Source organism: Danio rerio, chromosome 21, assembly GCF_052040795.2.
Source record: "Danio rerio strain M-AB ecotype USA chromosome 21, GRCz13ab, whole genome shotgun sequence".
Taxonomy (NCBI): domain Eukaryota; kingdom Metazoa; phylum Chordata; class Actinopteri; order Cypriniformes; family Danionidae; genus Danio; species Danio rerio.
In genome coordinates, this window is record NC_141041.1 from 33319049 (window position 1) to 33346939 (window position 27891).

Here is a 27891-nt window from a genome sequence, read left to right on the forward strand (position 1 = left end):
TACATGATAGAAACGTCCTAAATGAAATACAAAGTTTACAAACACATAACATTTACTTTAGGGCTGATTCAGGATTTCTGAGTCCATTTCAGCGTCGGGAGCCTTGTGTGTGTCCCTGTGTGTCTCGGGAGGAAGGGGGGACAGGAATGTCTTTTCAAGTTTAAGCAACCATCTCTGGCCTACCTACCCCAACCTCCCAGCAATGCAAAAACTGTAATTATTGTTGTACAGTGTCATAAAAATGACGCTATATAAATGTAGGTATCCACAGCTGTATCCCTTACTGTGCTCTTAACTCACTCTTTGCGGCAGCTGAGTTGACTCTCTTTGCAGGAGACGAGCAGGAAAAGTTGACGTCCATGCTGACTTTTGACTCGGTGATGGGAATCTTCTCCAGCGTGAACTGCTCAGGCGCACTCTGGAGTACAGAGAAGATGTATTCAGCAAAAAAACATGTTAAGCATATTTTCACCAAATACACAAACATGTACATACTTTAGTATACAGGGCTGTACTAATGGGCCCACAGTGTGCCAAGAAAATATCCCCCACACCATTTCACCGACACCAGCAGCCTCAACTGCTGATACAAGGCAGGATGGATCCATGCTTTATTGATGTTGATGCTAAATTCTGACCCGACCATCCGAATGTGGCAGCAGAAATGGAGACTCATCAGACCAGGCAACGTTTCTCTAATCTTCTATTGTCCAATTTTGGTGATCCTGTGTGAATTGTAGCCTCAGTTTCCTGTTTTTAGCTGACAGGAGTGGCACCCGGTGTGGTCTTCTGCTGCTGCAGAACATCCGCCTCAAGGTTGGACGTGTTGTGCATTCAGAAATGCTCTTCTGCAGACCTCGGTTGTAACAAGTGCTTATTTGAGTTACTGTTGCCTTTCTATCAGCTGGAACCAGTCTGGCCATTCTTCTCTGACCTCTGACCGCTCGCTGGATATTTCCTCTTGTTCGGACCATTCTCTGTAAACCCCAGAGATGTTTGTGCGTGAAAATCCCAGTAGATCAGCAGTTTCTGAAATGCAGTTTCTGGCACCACCAACCATGCCACGTTCAAAGCCATTTAAATCCCCTTTCTTCTCCACTCTGATGCTCGCTTTGAACTGCAGCAGATCGTCTTGACCATGTCTACATGCCTAAATGCATTGAGTTGCTGCCATGTGATTATAAATTTACACTAACAAGCATCTGGGCAGGTCTACCTAATAAAGTGGCCGGTGAGTGTAAATTGAAAAAAACATGTTTGATGTTTATGAAGTGTTAAACTTCAAATGTGAAGGTCATGTGACGTGTTTTGTGTTTTCACAGTCTCCCGAATTCCCGAGAACCTGTTTTAAAACGATGATGATGATGTGTATATGTGTGTGTGTGTGTGTGTGGTACCTGCAGGAAGCAGCAGATCTGTTTAGTGAGCTCCAGCAGACTGTTCTTCCCCTGATGCAGACCTCTGCTAATGGCCATGCTCAGCCACTCGTGGACACTCTGAGCTTTTCCCTGATAGAAGAGCCCGATCGGAGAGCAGCTCTGACACTGCAGCTCATCTTTCATTCATTTATTCATTAATTTTTCGTTCGGCTTAGGCCCCGTATACACTAATGCGTTTTAAGCCTAGTTCACACTACAGGATTTTAAACATCAGCAGATCGCTGTGCCGTTCACACTACATGACTTGACTTTGTGTCTTTTAATCTCTGTGGTGGTCACACTATTGAATGATCCACAAGAGTGGGGTCACACACTACATGATCTGACAACAACTCATTCCCTAACAGCTCATTCAAGCTATCAAACCACAGCCAATAAAATTTGGAGGGAGGAGTCGTCAGAAAAAGCTGAACACTATTGGTTGCTTTTGTGATGATTACATCACTGACAGTGTTTCAAGCTTTGGAGAAAGCATTTAAAAACATTGTCAAATCAGCTAATTTATCAGGAGATTAATCACTCATCTGCAAGGTTCGAGTGGACAGATACACAGAGAGTTTTTAATTTTTGTAATTGTATAACTCTTTGAAATAAAACTAACAAATAACACCCTGCTGTTTTCTAACTATCAGTGTATTTCTTTCTGACATTGTCATTTTTTTTATTACAAAACAGTAAAGAACTGAGCATTTCTGCCTTAAATTACCATATTGGTCAAAATGACTGCATGCATGTCTGATACTTTTCGCTCTGACATAAATATGTGTGCATTTTTTGCCTAGCAACTTCCTACTAACATAAACAAAACTTTCTGATGGCAAAAACATCAATTTACTTCAGATATCTTTCAAAACAGCATATTCTGTGCCGCGAAATAGCTCCTGATTAAAAGTGAAAATGAAAGCCAAAACCTTTGCGTGTTCTAATATCTTAACTACATATTTATAGGCTGTATTACCAAAAAAATATTATATTTTTAGGGTAATGGTGACATTAAATATAATGCCAGACATTCAAAGCTTAATTTTAATATCTCAATAATAGCTTTGAATGTAAATATGTTGTGACAATATGGCGTTTTATATGAGAACGGTCAGAATGAGCAGTTTGGTAATTCTTATAGTTACAGAATTCTAGTTCCACTGTTAATAAAGCTTACTCTCATGTCTGTGTTAACACAGAATAAAGCGAGTGCGTTGATGCCCATTCTGACCAATCACAGATGTTTCTGTTGAGCTCCTGAGCACACAGGCATTCAGCTCATGCTGATATGCCCTCTCATTGGCTGCAGCTCGTCACTACACGTGGGGTTGAGTCGGCCGACTGCTCTGGAATATTTAGCACTCAAATCAGGCTTAAAATCCTCTAGTGTGAACTAGGCTTTAGTTTGAAAACGGTGTTTTAGATCAAAAACGATCTACGTCCACAATAGCGTTTCACCTAGCGTTTCTGAACATATCTTCGTCCACACTACGCCACCAAAAACGTATATCACATGACCATCCGCGCTCTCTGGGTATGCGTGTTCTAGCAAATATATGCAGCTGCTGTAGTAAAAAGGCAGAGTTTAACTGCACAATGGCGCCTAAAACAGACAATAGTGCTAACAACGCTCCCATTTCTGTGTCCATGTTTTTGTTTACAGTGAAGGTTGGTCTGTTGTCTTCTGGTAGCGTTAAAGTTATGTGTTATAGTCATGTAATAGGGGCTTGATGAATAAGGGAAGGATACGCAATGACACAAAAGCCCCAATCAGGTAGCAAATCTCAGCAGCCCCGCCTCCGTTTTCAGATGTCTCCGTTTTCCCCCCATCCACACTGAGACGGAGCAGCAACATTTTAGAATGAAAACAGCCACTCCAGCACTTCCAAAACGCTCCGTTTTCAGCGCTCGAAAACTCCGGCATAGTGTGGACGGATGGCATAACCGTAGCATAATTCATTCGTTTATAATCCAGAGCGGCCCACTACATTCAATTAAAATGCTATTTATCTATGCACGTCTAATATTTTTAACAACTCATATTTTATAAAACACAAAAGCCATTTGTATGAAATAAATAAATAAATAAATAAATAAATACTAACTTTAATCTCAATTTAATTTTTGTATACTGTCCATAAAGATATTTGTTGAGTTCTAAAAAATACACTATTTATTCATTTTCTTGTCGGCTTAGTCCCTTTATTAATCCGGGGTCACCACAGCGGAATGAACCGCCAACTCATCCAGCAAGTTTTTACGCAGGCGCAGCCGCAACCCATCTTGCTGAGAGGCGATAGCACTACCTACTGCGCCACTGCTTCGCCTATAATAATTTATTTTAAACTGATAATTTCATCATAATTATTTTAAATATATATATATATATATATATATTAGAGATGCGCGGTTGGCGGTTATAGCCGCGGACTCCGCGGATAAACCGCAGATCGGGCGGATGACATTACGAAAAAATAATATTTTAATTAAATTCGGGCGGGTGGCGGGCGGTTGTGCTGTTTTTATAGGCATAGCTGGCGCACCAACGAAAAAGCCTAGGACTGACTTCACAGAATGGGAGGAGGAATCGGATACGCTAATTCTGGATGAAGTGTACAGAAGTATTCCTCTACAAACTTCCGTATAGACGGATCAGCAGAGGAAAATCTACTTTCCTTTTGGAAGAAATAAGGCAGTCATTCCCACGACTACAGCACCTTTCCAAGAGAATTCTATGCATTTCAGCAACAAGTGCTGCGAGCGAGCGCTCCTTAAGTGCAGCAGGGCGCAATATAGTAGCTATGCAGGCGCTCCCGTCTGAATCCTGACACAGATGCTATTTTATTCCTGCATTGTGCCAAGAAAAAATCAAACGACCTAAGGTCAGGCATATTAAACCAATTAGCCTATGTTATTTAGACTACACATATGTTCAATATAAACTTTTGAGTTCGGTCAGCTGATAATTTTACGTTCATATTGGTTTAGCCTATTCTATTCTAGACATGTTGGCCTTGCTTTTACGTTCCGAGGCTAAGGTTATTTTGCCAGAATTTCTTTGTCGCAACTGTAATGGCGTAGTATTTCGTTATGCTTCAAGTTTGAGGGACATGGGGATGATCCTAAGTCCATGGGTTATTGGGGCACTTGTCATACATGCACTTTAGCCTGGTCAGACTTTATGTTCGCTCAAAGATGGATGGCATATCTATTTTTCTAATTTAATTTCTAATTGTGGGGGTGACTGAGCCTACAAGGCTTAGGCATGATATGACGTTTTTATTAAAACTTTTTTCAACTGTTTGCCAAAGCATGCGACTATAGCCTATGCCTACATTAAGATATTTATGTTAATATTTTTTTACTGCCTGTTGTTTCTTTTGGCATATAAAAAAGGCATTGTCTAAATGAGATTTCAATAAAGGTTCATCTGTGTCACAGATGGATGTTATTGAGATTTCTACAAGCTCAATAACATCCACTGCAAAAAATAAAAAATAAAAAAATAGTCGAAAAACTGTGCCCATTAATTAGATGTGCAAGGCAACCAGGTACGTTTTTGGGGTTGCTATGGACAACTACAAATGTAAACATTATTAGGCTATAATGTAAATGACTTATTATTCTATCTATTTACTAAAAAAATAAAGTGAAATAGGCATTTAGTAGTAGGCTAAATAGCAGCATGTTGAAATGATGTGTCAATGCGTTTTCTATTAGGCTACAATAAAAAAAGTTGTATAGTACAGTGCGTTTAATTTAGGCTATTTATTTATTTTTGTCCCTGTGCGCCGATTGGAGACGGAGTGCACTGCTGATATTCTGAGAGCTCGAGTGCTTCTCATTTCTTATTTGTGCATCCTCGTTTCCTTTCCTTGCTTTCTTTCCTCGTGTTTCCACCCCACCGGGATAACGTTACGAGGGAAGGACGCAAGGAAAAGACTCAAGGACCGAGGAATCGAATCAAGTGAAAAGACACGTCCTCGTATCTTTAGCGTCACTTCCAAGCATCGTCAATTAATGACTTGCACGTTTGGATTAACTGCATGTCTACATTAAAGTCATTCTCTATTATATAATGATCAATAAAGAAACATTCATTTAATAATAAAAAGGAATAAGCCATTCAAATAAAGAGCCCAATCAGCAGATGGCGGGCGGGTGCGGTTTTAAAAATTGGTCAAAAATGTTACTGCGGATATATGGCGACGGATGATGAATTTTGTCATGCGGTTGCGGATGAAATAACAGCCCATCCGCGCATCTCTAATATATATATATATATATATATATATATATATATATATATATATATATATATATATATATATATATATATATATATATATATATATATATATATATTTATATAATATCATAATTTCAACTTGTACTATCATAACTTTTAAAACCAACAGTATTTGCTAATATTATTTACTATTTCATGGACCTGAGCTGATGTGGACTAAAAACAAAATAACTCCTTTTAAATGATTAATAAATAATCTTACAATATTTTGTATGTGAAGCATATTGTCACCGACTCGGTCCCAGTCATTCCCCTCGCTGGCCAGCAGAGGCCACCATCTCCGAACTTTTAGCATTACGTCATCCACTTAAACTGATTGCGCACACACCTGTTATCAATCCCGCCAACGGCCCACGCTCCCTGTTCTGCCACGGCTAACATCTCTGAGCGTTATTCCCTTGCCTGATCTCCTGTGTATTACCCCTGACTGTTTCTGACTCTGAGTTGCCTTCTGCCTGCCCCGAACCTTGCTTGTATCTGGACTCTGAACCACGCTGCCTGCCCTCGACCCACGCCTGATATCTGGACTCTGAACCACGCTGCCTGCCCTCGACCCACGCCTGATATCTGGACTCTGAACCACGCCGCCTGCCATTGATCCATGCCTGTTATATCACTCTGTGTCTGTCAGCCGCCAGCCATTCGACCCTTATTGCATACTGTTGATGTGAGTTCGCCCATAATGACATTACAACGCGTTTCCTCCTTGTCTTGTTTCTCCGTGTCTCGATCCTAGCCTTGTTTACCCTAGTTATCCTGTTGAGCCGCCAGCCTTACGACCTATTGCCTGTACTTTGATTACGACTCTGGATTTGCCTACATATACATGTTTGAACCCGATTTGACAACTGCTTGCTTGACATCATGGAATAAACCTGCATGTTGGATCTTACCTCAGTTGTATCTGTCACTCCCTCCCCCGATCGTTACAGAAGACTCGGCCCATGATGGATCCAGCGGGAATTCAAGTCATCCGCCTGCGTCAAGGAGCTAGGTCCATTGAGGAGTATGTGGAGAAATTCATTGAACTGACACATCTGACATCTATGAGTGACTTGTGTTTAATGATTTTCTTTCGCGGAGGACTTGCTGAACCACTGTACTCCTACATGCCACTGCACAACCCCCACTGGACGCTAAAATATTATATTGATCTGGCACTACAAATTAGTGGATCCTCCTTCACCATAGCCGAGTTGGGACGAAAATCCTAAATGTGTTTTTGGGGGGGGGGCACTGAGGAGCAAGACCCGCTGGCAACGGGGCTTGCAACTCATCCCAATCAGCCAGCTCACAAGATGGCACCCAGTCCCAAGTCTGTTCCTGTTCCTGAAAGGCCATCTCCAGAGCTGCCAGACCCTCCAATGCTGCCAGATCCTCCAGAGCTGCCAGACCCTCCAGTGCTGCCAGATCTTCCAGAGCTGCCAGATCCTCCAGTGCTGCCAGACCCTCCAGAGCTGCCAGATCCTCCAGTGCTGCCAGACCCTCCAGAGCTGCCAGACCCCCCAGAGCTGCCAGAGCTGCCAGCGTCGCAGCGAGAGACGACGCCGCAGCCAGCGCCACAGCCAGCGCCGCAGCCAGAGTCAACGCCGCAGCCAGAGTCGACGTCGCAGCCAGCTCCGCAGCCAGAGTCGACGCCGCTGCCCGAATGGTCGCCGCCTGAGCTTCCCGAGTGTCCGCCGCCGCTTCAGCTTCCCGAACATTCACAGCTCCTTGCCCTGCCGGTCCCAGCCCAGCTCCTCGCCCTGCCGGCGCCATCCAGACAGCTCGCCCGGCCGGCGTCATCCAGACTCCTCGCCTTGCCGATCCCAGCCCAGCTCCTCGCCCTGCCGGCTCCCTACAAGCCTCCAGCCCTGCCGGCTCCTCGCAGTACTCCAGGCCCTCTGTTGTCACACGATCCAGGTCCACTGCAGCTCCATGCTCCAGGTCCTCCGCTGTCGCACGATCCAGGGCCACTGCAGCTCCACTCTCCGGGTCCTTATCTTGTTTCTCCGTGTCTCGATCCTAGCCTTGTTTACCCTAGTTATCCTGTTTAGCCACCAGCCTTACAACCTATTGCCTGTACTTTGATTACGACTCTGGATTTGCCTACATATACCTGTTTGTACATTGAACAAACCTGCAGTTGTATCTGTCACTCCCTCCCCCGGTCGTTACACATATCATGCAAACAAAAAAACATAAATACAGTACAAAAAGTCCTCACTGTTAATGCTGCATACAGTCAGAATTATTAGCCCCCCTTGAATTATTAGCCGACCGGTTTATTTTTCCCCCAATTTCTGTTTAACGGAGAGTGTGTTGACTTCAGGAAAGAGCACACTCTCCATGCTCCCCTGACCATCAACGGTGCGACTGTGGAGCGTGTGAGCAGCACCAAGTTCCTGGGTGTACACATCACTGAGGATCTCTCCTGGACTAAAAACTCCACTGCACTGGCCAAAAAATCACAGCAGCGTCTCTACTTCTTCCGCAAACTCAAAAGAGCAAGAGCACCAGCCCCAATCATGTACACCTTCTACAGAGGCACTATTGAGAGCATCCTGACCAGCTGCATCACTGTGTGGTTTGGAACCTGCAATGCATCCTGCAGGAAAACACTTCAACGCATAGTGAGAACAGCTGAGAAGATCATTGGTGTCTCTCTCCCCTCCCTTCAGGACATTTACAGCACACGTCTTACCCGTAAAGCCCTCTGCATAACAGCAGATGCCACCCACCCAATGCACAGCTTCTTCAGTCTGCTGCCATCAGGGAGGAGACTGCGCAGTCTCCAGGCCAGGACCAACAGACTGAAAGACAGCTTCATCCATCAGGCTGTCAGGAAGCTGAACTCTCTCCCAGCTCTGCTCCCCGCTCCCTCCCCACGCACCTCCTCCCCTCGCACCTCTGGACTCTGACACACACACACACACACACACACACACACACACACACACACACACACACACACACACACACACTCATCTGCACTGGTCACTTTATGCAGACACATATACTACCTCCCAATATGTCACTGTCACTTTATCACAATTATCATGTTTACAAGTTCTTTTTGCACTATACTGTTTTTTATCTGCACAACTCTGGTTTACTTTGCACTCATTGCTATATGCCCTTAATGTCACTGTATTGTTTACAATTTTTTATTACATATGTATATTACTTAGACCACATTTATGTGCAATGTATATACTGTAAATTTTCTAAATTTCTTTTTTTTTCTTAAACTCTACTATTTTTTATATATATATTTTATATTAATGTTAAGCACCTTGGGTCTGAGAGTAACGCAATTTCGATTCTCTGTATGTCTTGTACATGTGGCTGAATTGACAATAAAGCTGACTTTGACTTTGACTTGACTTTGATAAATATCTCAACACATTTACAAACATACTAGTTTTAATAAATAATTTCTAATAACTGATTTATTTTATCTTTGCTGTGATGACAGTAAATAATACTTGACTAGCTATTTATCAAGACACTAGTATTCAGCTTAAAGTGACATAGTTAAAGGCTTAACTAGGTTAATCAAGTTAACTAGGCAGCTTAGGGTAAATAGTCAAGTTATTGTATTACAATGATTTGTTCTGTAGACTATCAAAAAATAGCTTAAAGGGGATAATAATATTGACCTTAAAAAATTAAAAACTGCTTTTATTCTAGCCTAAATAAAACAAATAAGACTTTCCCCAGAATAAAATATATTATCAGGCATACTTTGAAAAATTCCTTGCTCTGTTCAACATATTGTTATAAAAAAAAATATTGAAAAAACTTCAACTGTGAGTAATGTTAAGAAATAGGATTTAACAAATTAGAATTATGCATTAGAATTATACATTGTTCATTAAAAGTAACCTCAAAAACATTCTAATCCGTCAAGTGAACAAACTAATGTGAACTAATGGGAGCTTATTGTAGAGTGCTTAAAAACACAAATGCTTCAACAACTTGTTGTATTCAAGGAAACTTACGACAAATATTTAAATAATGCTTCAATTTCAAATAAAAGAAAACTTTTTCCCTCAAACATGACATTTAGCATCTTAATAAACAATAATATATAGTGTAAAACAAAAGAATTGTTCTTTGTTATTTAATGATAGTTAATGCATTAACTAATGGGACCTTATAGTGAAGAGCTAAAATATGCTTAAACACTTTTAAAAAAGCTTAATTTCCAAATATGTGTATTTACATCATTTTTGCTCATTAGTAAATATTAATAAATTCTCAAAAAGTATTTTAAAATCTTGTCACTTTATTCTTATAAATCTTCTAACATTGCTGTTATGCATGTAAAATAGTGCTCAACATATTGGTATGACATCACCTGGCAGAGGCGGAGTCAGCAGCTGATTGGACAGGAGCTGCAGATATTCAAGTGTGATGTCACGCACTGCAGGGATGTGGAAGAGGTGTGTGAATGTGTGAGGACTCTTGGGGGCAAAGATGTTGAGGAGGGCCATGCGACAGTACAGACGCGCCAGAGCACTTTCACAGCGCAGCAGCTCCCTGAAACACACACACACACACACACACTAAGTGAAGTTGCACAAACTAATCTCGAGAAGAGCATGTGATATGATTGATCGCGGCTGGTCTCTCTGTAATCATTAGTAAGCCAATCGGATTATTCCAAACTCACTTTAAATACTAAATACACTTGTCCTATTATGCAGTTTCCACAATTTTCATTGCACACTCATTTATTTTGCTCTCTGTTCTGCCGTCATTTATTGCACATCTAGAATCTTTGCTTGCGGGTTGAAATGTTTTGCTTGTGAGTTTGAAAGTTTTGAACCCATGTACGCTGAGGTTAATTTTGTGTCTTTATTATTCAAACAAACATGAAGTTTTTGACCAAAATTAGGTACAATGCAATTAAAAAATAAAAGATTTCAAATAATAAAAAAAACATTAAAATAAAAAAATTACACTGCAAAAAATTAACTATTGCCATTTTATGCAGTTACCACAAGATTAATTCATTGTGTGCTTATTAGTTCTGCTTTTGCTTTTGTTTCATTTTTTGCGGATCTAAAATCTTTACTTGAGAGTTGAAAACTGCAGCTCAGTGGGCGGGATCTTCTGAAAAACCATGTTCTGTTGGCCAATCTTGACTGCGGTCACAGGTTGGCCACGCCCATTACATTTTCTCGCGATTGGACCGGAGTCACCGGCAGTGTTGCCAACTTAGTGACTTTGTCACCAAAATATTTTATTATCATTGACATAAGTTTTTTAATTAAACCTGTTTTCATTTGAAATATTTTCTTTTTTTAATTACTACGTGATTAATTTTTCGTTAAAACTAAATATTTTTGATTGAATAAAAAAAAGAAACAAATCTATTTCCATAACTAAGCCGAAGGAAAATGAATAAATAAATAATGCAATAGTAAATGATGAACAATGATTAATAAATACTTTACAAGACTATTCATCCTTGGTCGACATTACTAAATAGATTAAAAAGTGGACCATTATTCTAAAGTGTTACCGGATTAACAATAATTAAAATTACATTTGATTGCCTGTTATTTGCATACTGACCTTTGGCCTCGCACAGAAGCGTGGCAATGCTGTTCTGGTAGGTCTGTGTGAGTCTCAGCTCCACTAAAGGCAGAAGGAGCTCTCCAGTGTGCTGTTGAGAGAATGTAGTACAGCAAAGCACAGACGCAAACTCTCCACTGGGACACCTGTGGGGACACGATCACATTCACTGCACATCCACCTTTTTTATTTTTTAAATATTTCCCAAACGATGTTTAACAGATGTAGGAATTTTTCACCGTTTTTCCTATAATATTTTCTCTTCTGGAGAAAGTCTGATTTGTTTTGTTTTGGCTAGATTAAAAGCATTTTAAGGGCAATATTATTAGCCCCTCCAAGCTATATTTGTTTTTTGATTGTGAACAGACCACTGATATACAATGACTTGCCTAATTATAACTTTAACCTAATTAACCTAGTTTAGCCTTTAAATGTCACTTTAAGCAGATTACTAGAGTCTTGAAGGATATCTAGTCTAATCTTATGTGCTGTCATTATGCCACAGAAAAAAGAAATCTGTTAATAGAAATGAGTTATTAAATCTATTATGATTATAAATGTGTTGGAATAATCTTCTCTCCCTTAAACAGAAATTGCAGGAAAAATATACAGGGGGGTTAATAATTCTGACTTTAGCTGTATAAAATAACAATAATAATAATAACAATAATAATAATAATAATAATAATAGACAGCCCTTGAGAGGCTTTTGCATCTGAACTCTTCATCTGTGAACAAGATAACACAGAGATGGACTTGCTTAACAGACACGCAACCTCAGGATCGGCGCCATTTTTGCTGGCGACCAGGTAAACCTCATGTGGATGCAGACGGGCAGGAGTGATGGCCAGGTGACGCAGGGCTCGAAATTAACTTTTTAATTTGGTAGCACCGGTGCTCCCAACTTCAAAAATTTAGGAGCACCAGAAAAAATTTAGGAGCACCCACCAAAAATGATTGAGCACCGCTGCAAATTGTATTTTAAGGGACTTATTGTATTTTAAAACAACATCAATTAGGACTAACAAAAACCAGAAACAACTATCTAATGCTGAGATGACATTGATATTTGTGTGCAATAATTCCAAAATGTGTATGTATTATAATTCTAGAATATTAATGATAATGAAAATGACAATAATAGTAACAATGAATTACATTTCTCATCATCATGCTGCCTTGAATGTGCTTGAATGCAAGTTATCTGCTATAAAAAAGTCTGTTACTTTATGAAAAATAAATGTATAGTTTGCATCAAACAAAAATGAAGCATTGCAGTAAGAAATATTTATTTTGTACTGCTAAACAGCATATATATGCATGTCAGTTTAATAAATAATATTTCTGCTGCAAAACAAACAAAAGATTATAATAAAATATTAAATTCAAGGCTGAAAGCTGCAAAGCAGTCATCAGTAACTAAATAAAAAAAATAATATACACCTCAAGAAAGAATAGGCAAAAGAAAGTAAGTAAAGTCTCACTTCTATCACTCTTTAAAAGTTTTGGTTTCAGTTTGTGTCAATTTAAATGTTCCGTCTGAGCTGATTTTCATTTTTCTGTGTTTGTGGAAAAGCAGGCGAGTCAGCCGACCCAATTTATGAGCAGGTTGAGCATCGGCGCAATACCGCTGTTTGTTATGAGACGCAGTTTCAGTGTAAACTTAAGGCGAGCTTCTTTGGCGATGATACAGTATTAGATTTGACTTTTAGCGGACATTTGCGCTGAACACGCAGTGAATGCAACGCATGATGATTCGGGCACCTTCTCCAAGAAGCGCGTACTCGATTGATCTCAGCTGGTTGATCAATATTCACCACGTGTCATGATCGCTCTCATCTGCGCCTCAACTTTAGGTGGGGTTTGCACTTTGCAAACCTGCGTGCTTTAAGTTTTCACTCTTTAGCCGTTTGCATTTCCCGTGGACATAAAAGCTCCCTCCCTGTCATCTAACAGTGAAAAGCCTTGGGTGATTGACAGCTAATATGAACCAATATAGCGGCAGGGAAGAGCGATTCAGCACGTTTAAAAAAAAAAAAAAATCAAAACAGGTCGCACTAATGCGCCCAAATTTACTATGAGGTCGCATCGATTAATTTTCGGGCGCATATGCAACCAAAATGGTCGCAATTTCGAGCCCTGTGACGGCTGAGACGGTTCACAATCTGCACCAATGCAAAGTCCATCTCAAAGCTCCATTTTCTGCTGGCTTTTTGAGCATGTCGGGAATCAATGGATCTAGGCTTTTGCCTAGAAAAAGATGTATTAGACTGCCCCAAGTAACGAAAACTGTGTATCAAATGTCCTTTGTGCTGACTGCCATTAGAATTTCATTAGTAATTGAGTTTTTAATGTGGTTTATGTGATGATATTGAATGTATTTGCGTTGCCTGTTTTTCTGTGATATATGTGATGTGAGCGCTGATGTGGTGAAGCCAAAGATCATTTTAAAACCTGCAAACCTGTCAAAGTGCAGGTCATATCCACAGGCCAGGATCGCCCGCCAAACACTGCGGATGTCCTGCTTGGCTCTGTCTAGAGTAAACTTGTGGAAAACGTCCAGCGTCAAAAACTTCTCTTCTGGCACTGTTGAGAAACATCGAGATAAAAGCAGATCATTCACACATTTGATCGAGCGCCTGCTTGAAGTTTTCGTAGGATGTGCGCACACCGACCCTATTTTCAATCACTTACTTTTAGACTCTTACTAAGGAATATACAACTAAATACAAAATCATTTGCCTATCTGTGAAATAGTTTTTCAAAAACAACTCTTATACATAATTCTTTAATAATTCTATGGAGACGGTGGATAATATTTCCTTAGCTATTTCTCTAGATAGTAGTATTCAGCTTAAAAGTGACATTTAAAGGCTTAACTAGGTTAATTAGGTCAATTAGACAAGTCGTTGTATAACTTGAACTTAAAATTCTGTAGCCAATCAAACAGCTAGCTAGCCGGCAGCTCCCACATTGTCGCCCACTGAAGCTAAGCAGGGCTGTGCTTGGTCAGTACCTGGATGGGAGACCACATAGAAAAGCTAGGTTGCTGCTGGAAGTAATGTTAGTGAGAACAGTAGGGGGTGCTTAACCTGTGGTTTGCGTGGGTCCTAACGCCCCAGTATAGTGACGGGGTCTTTATACTGCTTAGATGTTAAAATGAGGTCCTGATCCTTTGTGGTCGTTAAAAATCCCAGGAAAAAGAGAAAAAAAATGTCCTGCGAAAAAGAGTTGGGGTTTCACCCTGACATCCTGGCCAAATTTGGCCTCCTAACCATCCCCATATTATAATTAGCTTAATCTTAATCTGTCTCCTCTCCACCAATCAGCTCATGCGCAATATGGCTGCCGTCAAGTCATCCAGATGGATGCTGCACACTGGCGTTGCATGAGGAGATTCCAGCAAAAATGTGTGTAAAGCGCTTTGAGTGTCTAGAAAAATGCTATATAAGTGAAAGGAATTAAAATATATATTTATTATAGGGGGGCTAATATTATTGACCTATTTCCCAGCTAAACTAGGACAAATAAGATTTTCTCCAGAAGAAAAATATTTACCAAGAAACATCATGAAAAATGTCCTTGCTCTGTTAAAAAGCACTATAGAAATATTTCACAGGGATAATACACTTCTTCAACGGCTAATATATTAAAATGTACTTAATAAGTATAGAATATAAATGTAGCAAACGGCAGTTAAATAAAAGTTTCAATACAAAATTAAAATGTGATTAGCTGACAAGAGTGTTTTAAGCTATCTATACTTTCATATGTTGCCTGGTTACAGTGGTATACAGTAACATGCTTTTATGACGAACTACAATGTACTTTGAAGTAATTTCCACTTAACATGTAGGAAATCAATGCATGTGCATCTGTGGGGGGTAGTAGTACCAACTTTTTGCTAGTAGTTTGGTAATACATGCTTCAGTGAACTAAATGTATGAAAATAACATTTCATTTTTTCATTTTCTTGTCGGCTAAGTCCCTTTATTAATCCAGGGTCGCCACAGCTGAACGAACCGCCAACTTATCCAGCAAGTTTTTACGCAGCGGATGCCCTTCCAGCCACAACCCATCTCTGGGAAACATCCACACACACATTCACACACTACGGGGAATTCAGCTTACCCAATTCACTTGAACTGCATGTCTTTGGACTGTGGGGGAAACCAGAGCACCCGGAGGAAACCCACGCGAAGGCAGGGAGAACATGCACACTCAACACAGAAACGCCAACTGAGCCGAGGTTTGAACCAGCGACCTTCTTGCTGTGAGGCGATAGCTCTACCTACTGTGCCACTGCCTCACCCTAAAATAACATATAATTTATTAATAAAATGCAAAGGTTTTCAGTGTTTTGAGGGATATTTAGTGACTTTTAGAGGTTACTGTAGGTCAAACTATACAAATTATGTGTCCATTTTTATTTTTTTTATTAGGCTACATGCCGATATAAACACTTACAGTATTTTACAAGAAATGTGTGTTGTGAATACTTGAGATGGTATTGGTCCTCAAGAGCTGCTATTTTCAGACTGTTGAATGATATTTTCCTAGCTTTGATTGGCACAATTATGCATTTATAATGCTATGAACCGCTCAAATCTATATTTACATTATACATTTTTATTATTAATATTAAGAACATAGATCAGAGAAAGCATTTTCTTACTATTAACGTGCTGACCCACCTCTCATACATCTTGTTTTAAAGTCCTTCAGAGGCTTTCAAGCGTTATTGGAGGGGGTCAAACCCTCCCCAAACCCCCTGTAATTTGCACATTGGTTATTCACACACTGCTGTCACACAACTGTTTAAACCACTTATAAAAGTGATTTAGCATAAAAGGCCCCCTTTAAGACCGTATCACTTCAGGCCAATAGATGGCAACAAGTCAATATCTACATCATACAATATACTTCAAATCACACAAATTTCTTAAACAAATCACATATTTTAAGCCAGCGTTTAAGGGACAGTTCACACAGAAATAAACATTTACTCATTCACTCACACACAAGTGGTCTCAAACCTTGAATTTCTTCTGTTGAACACAAAAGAAGATATTTTGAAGAATGTTGTAAAATAAAAACAGCCAAACTTTATTTTGATGGTCAGTTTGTTGAATTTAATTTACATTGTATCTACAGTACATGCCAACTAATTTTCATTAGACTGTTGGGTTGGGGTTAGGGTAAGTTGACATGAACTTACAAAGTTTCTTATAGTCAGTTAAATGTCTGTTGAAGGAGCAGAATCAGCAGATATTAAGCAGACAGTCTACTAATACTCAAAAAAAAGATGATCTAACCATCAAAATAAAGTGGTACAGAAAAAACCCACAATAGTAGGAACGAAAAATATTATGGAAGTCAACAGCTGCTTTTTTCCGACATTCTTCAGAATATCTTCCTGTACAGACATTATTAAAACCCACTGTACATTATAATTGAAATAATGATTTATAATTCTACATTTGATTGTTCTTTGATTAAGTCCTTCTTCTCATACGGTCTATAAGTTATTGTCTAACACATCAATAGATGTGAAGAAAATCCTATCGTTTACTTCTGTGTCTGGAACAAAGTGCTATTATGCTTCTCTTGGATGGATATAAATTACAAGGCTGAGCTTTACTGCTGAATGAGACACACACAAGACAGTTTATTCAATTCACATTTATTGCAAGTGTTTGGCCTGCTGGGGAAATCAAGGTCTTTCTGGAGCAGTGATTGGTCACTCTGAGGATGGTGAGTGGAGATCGTGAGGCAGGCCTTCTCATCTGGAAGAGAACAGAGTCAAGAAAATCAGTGTCGATGTCTAAATGAAGCTGAATTTGAGTATGAATTAACATGACCTCTGACCCACAGAGAATTCTATATATACATATGTGTGTGTGACATACAGCATGTTCCAGAAGTGTTACTAAGCTCAGTCAGAATGTTAGTCACTTAAATGAGATGAAATTACCTTTTAGAATGTGTCCACACTAGCTCCTGCTCCTGAAGTAGGCATAAGCAGCACAGACACCTATGCCGACTCCGACCCAGGCTGCTGGACTGCTCACCGCAGCTTTCACAGCACTTTTCACATTGTTGGAGATCCTTCTTTCCCATAAAGACTCGCTGTTCGCTCTCTCCTCTGTTTCTCCACTGGTCTTTCTCTCCTCTGTATCTCCAGCGGCCTCTCTCTCTGTTTCTCCACTGGTTTTTCTCTCCTCTGTATCTCCAGCGGCCTCTCTCTCTGTTTCTCTACTGGTTTTTCTCTCCTCTGTATCTCCAGCGGCCTCTCTCTCTGTTTCTTCACTGGTCTTTCTCTCCTCTGTTTCTCCAGCTGTCTCTCTCTCCTCTGTTTGTCTTGGAGAGCTGCTGTCATTATCTGAGAGGACCTCAATTGTCTTGTCTGGGCCCCACATGATGATCAGAGGTTTATTCAGTAAATCAGTGAAGTTCAGAGCTTTTTGTGCTCGCACTGCATCACGTCGATGATGGAAAGTCACAAAGGCATAAGCAGGAGAGATGATGTTGTTTCTGCACACTTGCACAGTCGAGATGGACCCCAATGCACCAAACTTTTCAATAAGCTGTTGTTCAGTAACCATTGGGTGCAGATTGCTCACGAGCAGTGTCTTCAGCTCAATAAAGCGGCTCGTGGGGACCACAGGATCTGGTTGCTGGTCCCGTCCTGAATGCTCAAAAGTCACATAAATGTGTCTGCAATTAGTGTCTTCATCAAAAGAAAAATCCAAAGAGTGGATTTGGCTGAACTGTTTCATTGACTCAATCAGTTCTTGTTCGTCCACATCTGGGTCCAAAGTCAGAACAACCGATGACCACTCGTGATGAGGGTTGTCTGAAGACTGATTATAGTAAGAATCCATAGCGAACGAGTCCTTCACAATAACAGATTTGTCAATTCGTACAGTAACTGTGTGATTTACCAAGTCACCGTCCTGAATGCTGGCAAACTGAGATGAGCTGTTCTAACATAGAACTACTTTAGAACACATTCTATGACTGTCGTTGCTAAGCAACCATCAGCTGGGAGCGCGTGTGTGCGCACACAAACAGGATTTTAAATTGTTTATAAATGAATCTTAATCTGTTGACTATTAGATAAACTATTTATTACTATTGTTTTATCTTACAGATGATTGTTAATGTGCTGTTAATTATTATTTATTAGAAAAACCACCACTACTATGTCAATTGTTTTTATATGTCCTATTTAATGTAAACATCACAAATGCTTTGGAGATACATATGTAACATTTGTCAAACCAATAAAATAATCTGAAAACATTGACTTTCTCTGTGTGTGTGTTGGTATTTTTAAAGGTTTAACATATACATCTATTGAAAAATAACCAGTTTCTGTTGGTTTACAGAAGCTTTTAGCAGAAACCTTTGTCTCCTCAGCTGCTTCAGTTTATTTAATGAAGGATTGAGTGCGGAACAGTTTCTTATCTGAAGATATTCGGTCACAGAACTAAACCTACCTGCAAGAGTGATTTATATTTGATTGAATAGAGTTGATAAAATAATAATATTCACGGGTGTAAAATTCCTAAATTCACCTCTCACACCATATCCCTTATTAATCTTTTGTATATACTTAGAAATAATGTATGTATGTATGTGTATACAGTTGATGTCAGAATTATTAATCCCCCTGTTTATTGTTTTTACCAATTTCTGTTTAACGGAGAGAAAATTATTTCAACACATTTCTAATCATAACAGATTTAATAACTCATTTCTAATAACTAATTTATTTTATCTTTGCCATGATGACAGTAAATAATATTTGACTAAATATTCTTTAAGACACTTCTATACAGCTAAAGTGACATTTAAAGGCTTAACTAGGTTAATTAGGTTAACTAGGCAGGTTAGGGTAATTAGGCAAGTTATTGTATAACGATGGTTTGTTGTGTAGACTATCAAAAAAAATAAAGCTTAAAGGGGCTAATAATTTCGACCTTAAAAAAAACTTAAAATCTGCTTTTATTCTAGCTGAAATAAAACAAATAAGACTTTCTCCAGAAGAAAAAATATTATCAGGCTATTGTGAAAATGTCCTTGCTCTGTTAAACATCGTTTGGGAAATACTATATAATATAATAATAATAAATCAAAGGGGGGCTATGTATATATAGCTGAAGTATAAGCATAAGCAAAACAATTTATTTATTTATATTTATATAATTATTAATTATTATTATAATTAACTTGAATACATTTACATATGTATACATAATAATTTTTTTTTATGTACTTAATTATTATTTGATGAATGCAGGCTCGAAATACACTAAATCACCTGCAAAACCACAGTTCAACCTTTAGATGTCAGTAGTTATGTGCCCAGTTATGTGTGACAACAATCATGTCTTATTTTTAGTCATATTTACGTTTTTATTAGCCTTTGCAGTGGAGTGTATATTTAGATATTGAGAGACTTCCTGAAAATTTTTATTGGACACATACAGTTGAAGTCAGAATCATAAGCCCTCTTTTATTTATTGTTTTCTTTTTTAAATATTTCCTAAATGATGTTTAACAGAGCAAGGAAATTTTCACAGTATGTCTGATAATATTTGTTCTTCTGAAGAAAGTCTTATTTGTTTTTATTTTGGCTAGAATAAAAGCTTTTTTTTTAGTTATTTCAGTTTTTTATTGGTCTTTTGCATGACAATAAAAATTAAATATTGAGAGGTAAACAGTAATGTATTGTCCATTATTAATCCCACCCCCTAACCTCTCGTTCATTAACTCAACAAAACAATAAATACATAAATACCAAAAAAAGAAAATTAAATACATTAGAACATGACATCAGAGTAACTGAATACAGATGGGATAAATAATAATAATTAAAATAATAATAATGCATTTAAATAAATACAAAAAATGATAATAATAAAATTAATTAAAACTTTCTGATAAAATGGTTAATGTTACAGGTTGCCAGCACCAGGTGTAATAGGCAGGCCTTTGATGTAGTCAAGAAAGGAATCCCAAATCTTATAAAAGGAATCTAGTGAGCCAGAGAGTGAGCAATGAGCATCTCAGCATTCCAAGTCTGATACAGTAAAAAATGTCCTGTATCCACTTGTCATGTGTAGGGGAAGAAGTGTGTTTTCATTTTAAAAGTATGGCACGTCTGGCTAGAATTGTGGTAAAGGCAAGAACCTTGCTGTCACGCACTGTCAAATCAGGTTCAAGGGATACACCAAAGAGGACTATCAAAGGATCAGGTGAAAATCAGTTTTTATTTTTTCTTAAACACCATTTTAAGGTCAATATTATTAGCACTTTTAAGCTATATATTCTTGATAGTCTACAGAACAAACCATCGTTATACAATAACTTGCCTAATTACCCAAACCTGCCTAGTTAAATATCTAGTCACATATTAGTTACTGTCATCATGGCAAAGATAAAATAGATCAGCTATTAGAAATGAGTTATTAAAACTATTATGTTTAGAAATGTGTTGAAGAAATCTGCTCTCTGTTAAACAGAAATTGGGGAAAGAATAGACAGGGGGGCTAATAATTCTGACTAAACAGAAGAAAGAAACTCAAACAGGTTTTAAACAAGTGGCGGATGAGGAATTTTCAGTATTTAACTGTCCCTTTAACATCTTTTACGTTTAGATGAGCATATATGAGGTTTGTGTTTATAATTTCCACATAAAATCAGAAATCAGAAAAGTAAAATTAATGACCTTCAAGTTTTTTGGCAGGAGATTTCTCAGGGTCTTTTTCATCGGGTTTGGTCTTCTCTGGAGATTTTGGCTTGAGGACGGTTGTTTTCTCACTCAGTACAGTTCTGGAGAAACAACATTTATCATATGATCTACAGTACATGATAAAATCACACATAAACTGCTATTATATACAGCATTTCATAAGAAAAGTTGCATTTTTATATGATAAGGAATGCTAGTATGAACTTAAAGGCACAATATGTATGATTTTTCATTAAAATATGCAAAAACCACTCGGACAGTGTTATATATTTTTCTGTCTTATGTACATACATTATCCACACAAATTTTTGTAGAATATTGACATTAAGATAGATGTAATGTGTGCTGTGTGTTCATGCTAATGTCATCACACACATTTCTGCTTTGGTTTTCTAGAAAACAGGGAAACAGCAGCGAGTTTTTAATATGTTGTGTGTTTTATTCAACTGCACATAGCAGCATTATAACAGAAGCCTAAAGCAGGTCGCACACCAGAAGCGCCGCTCGGCGCCACGACACGGCGCGAACATGACAGTTTAAAGTATCACACACCAGACACGCACATTAGAATGATATTTAACATGAAACTAATCAGATGGCGCTCTGTGGTGCAGCTGAAAAAGGGACTGCGTCCTGAGCAGTGGCCGGGCGCCGCCGACAGCCGCCGACTTGCGGCGCCGGTGTGTGTATCCTGATAGAAACCTATGCTTAGAATTCTAAAATGCATGGCGCTGCGTGGCGCGCCGCAGAGCAGCGCTTCTGGTGTGCAACCTGCTTAACATGTATTTAGTCTGATAAAAAAGGGCTGCTTCTCCATGTGATCACAAAATAAAGAACCAGAAGCGTAGGACTATGGCATAATAAAAGCTCTGCTGCTTTCCTGTGCTGAATGGTTAATACTAATAGTGTTGAATAACTTTACTCATCAACATAAGTCCTGTAGAATAATGAAGACCACAACTCCCATGATTCCACACTCAGGGTGCTTTCACACCTGTGAACAGATTCATTTGTTCCGAAAACAGGGATTAAATTGCTTCATTGTTGCTCTTTGTTCTTGGTGCGGTTCACTTTCACACGGCAAAGTTTCTAAACAGACCAAAAGAGCTAAAACAAGTCATGTGTGAGTAAACTCTCCTCACATTGGTCAGAGTTTCACGGTTTATTTTGAAGAGTCCTGCTCTGCTGTCAGGGGGGCTGGGGGTTTGGTGGTGTTTGACAGGATGCGCGCAAGGTGTATGAAGACTAACGCCTGTTTGACACTGCAAGCGTCAGCGGCGCGTGAGCAGAGCGTGTGTTTTCGGCGTCCATGTTAACAGATTAGAGCTTTCATACCGCACGCAGCAGCAGCGCGTCAGAGCGAGGCGTGAGCGTCGCAGAAGCAGCAGTGCAGCGATAGTTTCGGCGCTGGGTCTATTTTTGACGCGCTGCTCACGCTCAATTAAAGTGACAGTGCACTGATAATGACCAAAACACATTGAATGACAGTAAAAAGTAGCAATTTTACCCAATAAATGCGTTAATAATGTCAAATGGTTTATATATAGTCATTCAAATGAACTTAAAACGATTAAAAACGGCAACAAACATTTATTTAGGCCCGAACTACAAAACCAAATGTAAAACAATTTTAGTATCAGTTTTGCTTAAGTTGCACACTAGTGTTGTAGGAGAGGGGAAATAGAATATTTACGGGATTTGTAGTCCATAGCGAAGTGTATTGTGGGTAGTGTAGTTCGACACGCATGCTGGATTATGTGAGCTCGCTGTGTTCTGTGCAGCTGAGCAGAGGAAGAAAGTTTTAATCGGCTTTGTTTTATGTTCACTCGAGTTATTCCTACCGGGAACTGTTTGCACTGTGAATCCGACAACACGAAAATAAGTAAAAGAATGGCATGTATTGGTTACTTTTGTCCGTCTCATCATCTGCACGAGCATGAATTAATGAGCTGTTATTCTGCCGCTGGACATCACTGAAGCGGAGAAAGTAACACTAGTTTGATCATGTATAAATATCATTATAACTATATTGTATAAATATGATTATAACTAGGTCTACAGCAACCTGATAATCAAAAAACAAATGACACGATATTACAGGCGATTGTCCTCTGACTAGACACTTCTCATATAAGTTAGCTTGAGAAGCATACAGAACTATTTGATCTAGAAAATTTGTAAAATAAACATTTGCAGGTTAAAGAAACAGCATAGGGGGGGCTTTGGTGCAGATGAAAAGTTTAAAAAGTGTATTTGTATATAGAGAGACATGGGTAACTAGATAGAATAGACAGAGATAGGTTGATCTCTGCAGCAGCTGCCGAAGAGCTGCGCGCTGCAGACGCAGCTGGTGTGAAAGGCAAACGCCTGCGTCCTGCTACTGCTCGACATACGCGCTGCTCACACGCCGTTGACGCTTGCGGTGTGAAACAGGCGTAAGGAGCGAGGAGGGATTCGGTGGGGAGGGTTGAGAAGGGTGCGCAACGTGTTTGTGGACTGGGAGGGTCCACTGTGCATTTGCGGGAGACTTTCGGGAGACTTGCGATGTCTGGAATGACCTCCCGCCCTACTCATAATTCTGTCTTTATATAGCCGTATGCCTATTACATATCCATAAAACACTGTGATATAGCCGGGCTCGGATCGTATCGCTTTCTTACTACAATGGATCCGCTCCAGAGTTCATTTAAATCAAGTCGAGACCACCTCATTCAGGCAATCTCAGACCGATTGTTTTGGCACGGATCCGAGCGCGACTGCTGGATTCACATATGCCAAACAAACCACGCTAACTGGGCAAACGAGACATGTTCCGAAACAAAAGTCTAGGTGTGAAAGCACCCGTAACAGAGTCATCAGACTACACCTTTGTTTGTTGTGAATACTTTTGAATATTTTAGTGGTAAAAACTACATACTGCACCTTTAAATATTTAATCGGTCACATTTAGCAATAAGATTTCATTAGCCTCCTAAAACCCAGTGCTATTTTGGGATTTCCACCTGGATTTTGCCTACCCAAATTTAAAAGCTTCCAAAATCCACACGCAGAGGTGTAAATGCAAAAATGTAGTATCATTTTAAAGAAAACCCTTTGAATTTTCATAAAGCACCATAGAAAGTGTTTTCAAATAACTGTATATGATATCTGTGTTACACTGGAGCATTTTAAAGCCGTGATTCATCAGCGGATCACTCATATGTCAGCTTATATCCAAATCAGCTGATGGATGTGACTTTAAAACAGTGTTCCTTTATATGTGGTTACACTCAGTAAATAGCAGTGAGTTCGATAAACCAACGACCTTCACGGCCAATTGCAGTCATTTCTGTTGAGCATGTGAACACAATGGCAAATCAGCGCTGTTTAAGAAAGCGCTCAATGGCGCTCAAATGTTAGCGTGAAATGGAGGTTTTTAAACAGCATCACAGGCTCATTCTGAAAACATAGTCCCATGGACGATTCTGGAGACCGCAAATTATGTAGCCGGAGGTACGTATGGTATGGCTGCATTAAATTTTTTTTAAACGAACGCTAACTGTGGAGGGCTTTCCCACCGCAACCAGTTTGTCCAGTTAGCTCGTCGTGTACATCAACGGACTTGAGACGCCAGACGAGGACAAGGACGGTGGGATTCGAGTCCAGGGAGGAGCGGTTCCAGAAATCAGGTAAGACAAAAACAGAATCCAAAAAATAAAATGAATGAGTGAATAACAGGGTGAGAATGTGGTAAAATCCAAAAACATGGTAAAAATCAGACGAGGGCTTTTCTTTTTCTGGACAGCTTTTGAAAATCATTGGTTGGGTTTAGGGAAGTGAGTGGGCGGTTCAATCGATAAAATTGGTTGGGTTTAGGGAAGAAGGAGGGTGGGTCGGTCGAAAGCCGCTTCCAGTGGGTTTACTCGTGGACAGCGGGCGCAAACGGCACTAGCGGGAGAACTTACTCAAGAAATTTGAGATCTAAAAAAGTGTACACAGCGGCCTCTTGTGGATTTGCGAACACCAAAAATGCATGAATAAGTACCTCCCGGGATGTATTTTGCGGTCTCCAAAAACGTCCATGGGACTACGCTTTCAGAATGAGCCAGGGTTGTTTTTAAAACTTCAGTATCGATTGGTACCGAATTCCAGTATCGTGACAACACTATAAAAGCACATTTAAGACACTTCAAGACTTAATAAAAAGGAAAACAAACTAACAAACAAAACAAACAAAACAGCAATGTGTTGAATGCAACATATAATGTCTAGGGTTTAGCTCCAACTTGCTTCAACACACCTGCCAGGAAGTTTCTAGAATGCTAGTTAGAGCGTGATTAACTGGTTTAGGTGTGTCTAATTGGGGTTGGAGCTAAACTCTGCAGGACACCGGCCATCCAGGATTGAGTTTATACACTCCTGGTTGTATAAACTCAAAGCAAATTAAATAAGCATATCTCACCTAGCAGCTCCATGACCTGAATGAGCACAGAAGTGGGCACCGTGTCCAGCTCATCCTCAGAGCGCTCTATGGTTTCTCCTACACTGTAGGTTAGCAGCTGTTCAGCGAAGGCCATCGCCAATGGAAACTCAAAAAGCAACGAGTGCAACACCAGCACTGCTCCAGGAGGGGGAGACACGCGCCTGTGGACAGAAATATAGATATGAGCTAAAGTCAGCAGGAATGGTCTTAATGAATCTGATTGTTCACTTAGAGAATGCAAAATAATGCAGATCACTGTTAAAATAAAATAAATGTACAGTGGGGAAAATAAGTATTAAACACGTCATGTTTTACTATAAGAGCTGCTGACATGGAATTGAACCAGATTTTGGTAAAAACCCAAACAATACAAACATAAACATAAAACAAAACCAAAAAATATGAGTTTTGTGTAATAACAATGAAATGACACAAGGAGAAAGTACTGAACTGTTGAAACGTATTAAATTCATTCATTTTCATGGAGTTTGCATGTTCTAAATGCAAACTTGCTGAATAAGTTGGCGGTTCATTCCGCTGTGGCGACCCCAGATTAATAAAGGGACTAAGCAGAAATGAATGAATAAATGAATATTTGAACACAAAATGTCCTTAACACAGGGACTACTGTAATGGCCATAGTGATCATTCTTACCTTTCTCATATTGAACATCACATTCATTCCTATAACTGTGCATTCACACCTAAGGTGGTGAAAACGTCAAAGGTCGCCGTTGCAGCATATCATATCATATCAGTTACATTACCACATAAAACATGCTTTCTAGCGTGAAGATTTTGCACACTTTTTATCAAATTCAATAAACAATGGAAGATCAAGTTGTATGTGGCAAGGTTATAATAGTTTTGGATTTTTCTTTAGTTTTAGTTTCTATTTCGTTTTGACTTTTTGTTTTCAAATTCAGTTAGTTTTTATTAATTTTAGAGGCAGATTTACTAGTTTTTATTAGTTTCTATATTTTAAAATGTCTTAGTTTTAGTTTAGTTTTTATTAGTTTCAGTATTAGTTTTAGATTTTTTTTCTAAATGAGGATATTTGTTAGGAACAAGATTGAAAATCAACAGGATAAATATTTTATAATTAAAAACGCAGTCATACATTTTTTGAAACATGTATTCAGAGGACACATGAACACTATCATCTACCACAACCATCTACCCTTCCTCAAATTCAAATACAACAGCCCACAAGAAAGCAGCCCTAAATACAATATGTGTGCAAGGCTGCTTGTGAGGTTAGACGTAGTGATGGGCAGGGCCGGATTAACCAATGGGCATTATGGGCACATACTCTCCATCACGAGGAAGACAAGTAGGAATAATGAATAAGTGTGTGTATTATGGAGGACTCAGATTCCTAGAACTGGATTGGAGAGGTGTTATCCAAATCATATGCATTATAAGTTTGTAGAAGTTATACATTAAAAATACCCTTAAATATAAGTTTTAGTGCTGCTTCAGTGAACTTGAACAAGTACATTAAAATCTGTTAACTTCCCTTAGTTGTATTAAAAGAAAATTTTAAAGTGTGCTTAAATGCTTTAAAAATAAGTTAAATCTCTGTAGACTACAAATATATGTACTGTATATCATCTATTTAAAAAAAAAATGTGGGCAATACATTATAGATTAATTTTATTTAACAAATATTATATCAATATTATTTTTAATTAAACTATGGGGTGCGGTTATAGGGGGCCTACAAGACATTGTGCCCAGGGGCCTCTGATTTATTAATCCGGGCCTGGTGATGGGAAATTCAGATTTCTAACGTAGATGTTAGTACTCAACATGATGTAGTCGGCAGATAGCAAAATACACTCGGGCCAGTTCCGGCTAGATTGTCGCCTGCCGGAGACTAACCCCTCGGCCCAACTTCGGCTGCCGGACTCGGGCCGGATGCCTGTGGACTCACTGCCCAATTCCGGCCCGAATCAAGCGGGCCAGATGCGGCGGCCGTAAGCGAGCCGACGCTGCGCATCCGCGCCGGAATCGGCGCGAGGGTAATGTGCGCTGCGGCCCGGAGCTGGCGCGACTCCGTATTTATACACCTTATAAAACCTTTTGGTATTACATTGGTACTTGATATATGGTATTAAAACCATTTGAATTTATATAACAGCAAACACAGGCTATAATGTAAACACAAAGTGTAAGCACTGCGTTTAACCTTTGAATAAAGTGCAAACTGCATACATATTCTGTAACGAAAATAATCAGACAAATGACAAAATAAATAAATGTTAAACGTTTATTGATTGCAGGAAAAAAATAGTACTAAAATTTTATAAATAATTTTGTAGTGCACAAGAATATCAATATAAAAACAACAATAAAACAACACAATAAAGAC

At 39.1% G+C, this 27891-nt stretch overlaps 3 protein-coding genes and 1 long non-coding RNA gene across 4 annotated transcripts in view; 1 reads left to right on the plus strand and 3 right to left on the minus strand.

The window, feature by feature from the left end:
- timd4 (T cell immunoglobulin and mucin domain containing 4) overlaps window positions 1-27891 on the minus strand; it is a 1098921-nt gene that overhangs the window by 285041 nt on the left and 785989 nt on the right. The gene's annotated exons all lie outside the window — the stretch shown is intronic.
- Window positions 1-27891, minus strand: part of LOC147838868 (putative E3 ubiquitin-protein ligase HECTD4) — a 123236-nt gene that overhangs the window by 90490 nt on the left and 4855 nt on the right. The window lies entirely within an intron of this gene.
- LOC147838874 (uncharacterized) lies at window positions 16963-19236 on the minus strand. The gene is made up of 2 exons (XM_087301629.1): window positions 17270-19236; window positions 16963-17081 (listed from the first exon to the last, which is right to left on the minus strand). The coding sequence occupies exon 1, from the start codon at window positions 18177-18179 to the stop codon at window positions 17289-17291; it is 891 nt and encodes a 296-aa protein (XP_087157755.1). The 5' UTR covers window positions 18180-19236; the 3' UTR covers window positions 16963-17081; window positions 17270-17288.
- Window positions 22127-26020, plus strand: LOC147838875 (uncharacterized). Its single transcript, XR_015520494.1, has 4 exons — window positions 22127-22305; window positions 23496-23828; window positions 24173-24723; window positions 24911-26020. It is a non-coding gene; the product is annotated as an uncharacterized LOC147838875 (long non-coding RNA).